Source organism: Pinus tabuliformis, chromosome 5_2, assembly GCF_031772625.1.
Source record: "Pinus tabuliformis cultivar Carrire ecotype Pingquan chromosome 5_2, CPIR1, whole genome shotgun sequence".
In the NCBI taxonomy this organism is placed as follows: Eukaryota; Viridiplantae; Streptophyta; class Pinopsida; order Pinales; family Pinaceae; genus Pinus; species Pinus tabuliformis.
The window spans coordinates 468468798-468474797 of NC_142306.1; the positions used below are offsets into that span (position 1 = coordinate 468468798).

Consider the following 6000-nt stretch of genomic DNA (forward strand, 5'->3'; position numbering starts at 1 on the left):
TTCAATTATAACAGGCATTAGTGTCACTTAATTTAAGATTATCCTCGTTTGCATCCAAAAACACCTCAAAACAAAAGTCCATTAGCCATCACTCGTCAAATTTTTGCTTTAGAACGTGTGAATCAAAAGGAACAAAGTTGTTTCACCAAGTTTTGGGGACAAGAAGGTGAGAGGACAAGTTTCAAAGATGATTGGAGAGACTCCCAAGTTCCATGGAATGACATACTGAAAAATATTTTAGAAATTACAAATTATCCAATTTGAAACTCAAATACATAAATTTCAAATGCATACAACATATGACTAGTTTTCTCAAATTTGAACAATTCAAACCAAACTAGCCAATTCCAACCAATCTTTCTCCTAAACCAGTGCAAAGTTTTCCCTTTTCCACCTTGGAATTTAAAAACATAGTCTCCCCCAAACTTATAATGGACTCCCATAGGTGTGCAACTAAGAATCAACCAACTAGTGTTACCTTGCAAAATGTTGATTTTCAACATAAAACTATTAAATTGTTTAAAGATAACCAATTGTGATGTATAGTAAAGAACTATTATAACCAGTATAGATCTATCTTAACCACAGATCTAGCAAGAGCTGAGAGGAATCTATCTTAACCACAGATCTAGCAAGAGCTGAGAGGGATCTATCTTAACCACAGATCTAGCAAGAGCAGAGAGGGATCAAATCTCTTGAGATGCAAACCATTTTTATAATGCAAAACTTAAAATAATATGCACCTCCAAAGATTGCATCTCTTTGCAGACTTGATAGATGATGGTTAAGCTGAATCTCTCTCTCTCATCCTATATATATATATATATATATATTCATTTTTTAGTGCAAAAATGGATTCAACCCCTTGAAAATCCCTTGAATACATGGAATAAAATAGCTTAAACATGCAATTCCAACAAATATTTGCTCCATTCAAAATTAACCCTTAATAAAAGGATCAAAATGTAAAATAATGATACTTGAAATGCTATAACAATAATAATTTAATTTTTCAATTACTTTATATAATATATAGACATTTTATTATTATTATTATTATTATTATTATTTTAAACCATATATAATATGTAAATTGTTGACATTGAAATAATTTAGTTAACATGAACATTGAGATATTTTATTTATGGATTACATTGTCCATATTAAAGATTTTTTTTATTAATATATTTTTAAATACATTTCAATATTACTTAATTTTACATATTGAAATATTTATGTTTTTCCTAAAGTTGATATTAAAATAAATTAGTTAACATGGATATTAAAATGGTTTATTTATGTATCCAATTGAAATATGAAAATATAAATAATATCAACTTTATTTGTTTTTTGTTTTAATTACTTTAAAAGAATTTTAAAAGTTGATATAAAATTATCTTATTGCATATGGACATGGAAATATTTTATTTATAAGTAAGAGTAAAATATTTTTACCATATTTCCTTTGTATTGGGTTGTAATATCAACAACCAATAGTGCAAGCACAATTAGAGTGGGACTACATTTTATAATACTTTTAAGGAAAACTAACCAAGTATGTATATTTGTTTTTTATTTTGATTATAGCGACATTATTTTTTAATTTAAAGAATATTTTATTTTTATTTTGAAAGGGACACTTGTCAACTCCACTTTAAGCAAGGGCGGAATTACACATCGCCCTCATACCAGGTTGTATAATGAGCCTCTCAGCTCAACTAGTTTAAGTGAATATTTGAGTAGTTACTTAACTTCACATCAAAGGATGTCCAAGCATCCCCAACCTTGTCGACAGATGCCTACAGAACACCCCAAGCTAAGAAAAGTCCGTTGGACATCCCAAGGTAAAAGTCATCCCCTGTTTTCTAGAGGCAGCAAAGGACATTCCCTCAAACAGGTACCCACCTCTGTAATCCCTTGGATGAAGGAAATTCAAGGAAACGCACCCCCACTATTGGGCTTGCATCCTTGTGGAACATTAATTAAAGGAAAATCTCAAAACACAAACACAATTTTGAGTTCATGTAATGGTGAGAATCATATATTTGAGTTAGGCAAATTGCAAGCTAGAATAAGGATGGCAGAGATATGAAAATAATGGAAGAATGTGGATGGAAGAACTTAAACTAGTCAATTGGGCAAAAATCTAAAATAACTTCGTCCACCTACAGAGGCTTTTCGATCAAATAGGACAACCTTCGCAAATCATGCTTTTATGGGACAGACTAGCAAAACTCTTTGCTGGTTCATGCAAGAGGTTTTCTACTGGATTTTCTTGATTGATAGAGAGATGGGACCTAGCAACAACAACATAGAAAAGTTTAAGATCCCAATTTCATGTATATAACTTCCATTGAAGATTGGAATTAGAAGCATCAAAGTCAAAAGGGACTCCAAACAAACAATCAATCAGTCAAACAATGTATCAATCAACAAAAACCTACACCTCCAGGTTTTGATGAAGAAATCAAATTGTTAGTTCAAGTATTTCTCATTTGAAGGTACCCCAAAGATGCAACAATACGAACGTAGATCACCTAGCATATGTGGGGACAACTCTCCAAGACAACGAATTAAAGGTTTATATAATCACCAAATTCCAGAGTCCTAAATGGGAACATCTTTGAATCTGCTTTATGCCAAGGACAGGTCTTCTTTCATGCCTCACTTCCCATTACCATGTATGTCCACCCAAGAAAATGTAAGGTTGGTGTATGATGGTAGTCTCACCCCATTGTTTCACAGCATCTTCCTTAAGAGATTCTTTTTACAAAGAGCGTCATTCAGACAGCTCAGCTATGAAGCTGCGGGAGTCTCCTTTCCTAATAAGCTGTAATGTGATCAAAATTCCCCTACTGCTTTAGCCTTTGAGTTCTTGAGAAGGTTCATTTCTCACATCCCTATAAGCTAAAGATGGAGGCTGACAAAAGCATTCATTCACAACCCAAAAAATGGGGAGGGCCCATTTTAAATACATTGGCTAGATAATTACTTGACAGGCTTGCTAAAAAACTAGGAAGAAGGTAGGTGACATACATCAAATTCTTATCACTGCCATGTGCTTAATGGTTGGTAAACTTTAAACAATGTTGGATAACATAAGTAAGAGGGCTTAAATACCCAAAAGGAGCACAAGAGAGGTAAACCTTAAGCAGACCATGGAGAAGTCAATATTTTGCAGCAATTACCATACTATGTGTACATAATGGACCTCAACTACCAATCAGGGTGAACATGATGCAACCTGAAACCGACAAATTAAAAGATATATTAACCTGATTAAAATATCATGACATGAGCAGTGATGACACCTCAACTACTAGGCCACATTGCAAAAATGTTTGTGCAAGCTTTCAGAATAACTTTTTTTTAATTGTACAAGCTGTTCCTGATGACTTTCTATGTTCTATGAAAGGAATAAGCACTTCTGTAATATGAATTTTAATTGTTTTTATGTTTTAGCAACATAGGAAAACAGTAGGAAGGCAAACCCTCTCTCAGTTGGCCCTTTTGGATAGCTATGGAACTACAGCTGGTTAGTATGTTATATATTTTCTAGTGGCATAGCTACCATAGTCGCAGTTGTAAATATTTCTTTTAATTATGAATCAGTTCGTCAAAGAAAAACATACTGCTAGTGACCCTGTCAACCTAAAACACATTCCACGTTTATCCAATTCATACTTTTCCTGACAAGTTTCAACTCATACAATTACTCTCTGCAAACTGTTCAAGTTTTCATTTTTACAATGCATTATGTGGCTGGCAACAAACAAAGGAAAAAGGAAACGAAATGACACCATGATTAATTAGAATCTACCATACCTGCAATCATCATTTACAGGCTTCAATGAGGCCAGCGTGCTTGATGTTCCATCCGCAGTCACTCCTGGGTTGTCTGCTAACAAGGGAAACCAGAGACAGCTAGGCAATCAAACCAAAAATATTTATGGATGGTTTATCGCCAAACATCTACTTCTCAACCAAATTGTTGGAAATTAAATTTGCCAAACAACAAAATCCGTCTGAAACTATTATGTCCTAAATCTCGTACTCACGAAGTTTCCATAGATAAAGAGCATACCCTTGTGCCGTTATGGCCCAGCACTCTACTTGTAATATCAATTGCATTCGGTCTTATTGTTCTTTATGTAACCCATTTTGCTTATGTGCGATGCATAACAAATTCAATGCCATCGTGTTGGGGGGTTATCCTGTTGTAGGGTTTGGTTAGCACATAATTCTCTGTAGCCTGTCAAATTAGCGCATTGGCATGTGCATATAAAATTCCGGTCGTACAGAAAAAGGTAAGGTAGATACAGCATTTGAATATTAACAAATAGCAGGCATGGGGCGTTTGGATGGTTCAAGCCAAGACTCTCGGTATAGAAGTACTGGGATTGTTTTATTTCTCACGGTAAATAATAGGGTTCAATGAAGGTATCACTAGACAAAGACTCAAAACAATTATCCAGAGTTAATGGCTCTTAGGCCGTAATAATTTGCTATTTTTGAATTACTTCTATTCAATTGGGGTTTTAGTTCTGTTATAGCTCCGCTACTATTCGGACCATCTTAGTCTTTTGCAGTAGTAGTGCTTTTTTTGCTATATAGGATCATAACAAGAAGTCATTTTTTTAGAAATGTTCTTTGTTATATATTGCTAACTGTTTAATAAATTCAGAGTATTCGACGCTTATATCACGTCTTTTATTTTAAAGTTTGTTGTTGTGGACAGAACAATTACAAATAAACGAAAAAGAACTCGACCAAACCCTGTAAACCCTTCGAATAAGCTGAAACTCATCATTATACCTGAACTTTTCCCTCCTGGGGCCCGAAATTGTGTTATTTTGGTCTCCGGCTTGAAGTGCTTACGTTTGTCAGTATAAGAATTCAGTTTCTGCGAATTTAAGAATCAGAATCAGAACACCAATGTTTGCGGTATCGTTATCTTGTTTCAGTTTTGGGCATAAACATCGATTCGCAGACGATTTTATGTTTGAAACGAATTTAGGGTAATATGAAACTTACCGCTTTGAGCTGTGCCCAGTTCGGATTCAATGTCGTAGAAGTAAGGGGAGTGCCTTCTTTTTTAGGGTTATCTCTGTCATCGCGACGTCTCTTGCCCGCCATTGCTGTGCAGTCCGTAAACAAAATACGAAAGATGGGTGTCTTTCTAAACTAACTATTTATATGTATGTGCATGTGGGAGAACATAAGTGGGAACAGCATTGCGGAGGTCAGCGGGTCTTTCTAACTACATATTTTATGTTTACGTTTGGGATCGCTCTGTGTTGATGCTATAAAATGACGTGGGCGAGCAACACACCTTTCGACCAATTAACTCGTTGTCTAACTACGTCACTAAATTGCTAAAAAAAATTTAAGAATGGGTGATTTTTTTTAAATAAATTTTAAAGCGGGAATGTTTAAATCGTTTTTACAGTAGAAACAAAAAGTTCTTATTGCTTAATTAAGGACCAACTCACATTAATTTTGGTGTGAAACAGGAAGGTGGAAAAGGCCTAAAGACGCTTGGGAAGAACGGGTGTGTACATTTTGCACATCTAAGGCTGTGGAATCGGAAAAACATTTGGAATGTGATGCATTCAAAGACATAAGAGAAATTTATGAGAACATGTTAGCATCAATGCGTTGGCATTGTCTTTTTAGCAAGGGATTGTTGGAAGGTTGGGCCAGCTCATCATCAATTTGAATCGGAAAAGGATTGAATTGCAAAAAGTGAAAAACAGGGAACTAATGGTCTCATAGAGTATTTTTAGTCTCGTGAACCTTAAAATATCATTTATTTTTTTTATATGATCAATAACTAACTCCTAAGACATTCAAAATTTGATAGTTGTAACTTGGATTTTCAAAAATTTCTGCCAAATTTTTTTATAAATTTGAGTGTGGAAGTATTTAAATCATTTTTTATGGGAGAAACAACATTGTAATAACTCTTGGGACATTCAAAATCTTCAGCGTGATAACTTG

At 34.3% G+C, this 6000-nt stretch overlaps 1 protein-coding gene across 1 annotated transcript in view; it reads right to left on the reverse strand.

Moving 5' to 3' along the window:
* The window catches only part of LOC149159683 (Polynucleotidyl transferase, ribonuclease H-like superfamily protein), a 206908-nt gene extending 201635 nt beyond the window's left edge, over positions 1-5273 (reverse strand). The window contains exons 1-3 of the mRNA XM_089436539.1: positions 5035-5273; positions 4816-4903; positions 3826-3901 (exon numbers count right to left, since the gene is read on the reverse strand). Coding sequence (XP_089292665.1) covers positions 3826-3901; positions 4816-4903; positions 5035-5136 — 266 coding nt within the window. The 5' untranslated portion in view covers positions 5137-5273. The remainder of the gene's footprint in view (positions 1-3825; positions 3902-4815; positions 4904-5034) is intronic.
* Positions 5274-6000: the final 727 nt, after the last annotated feature.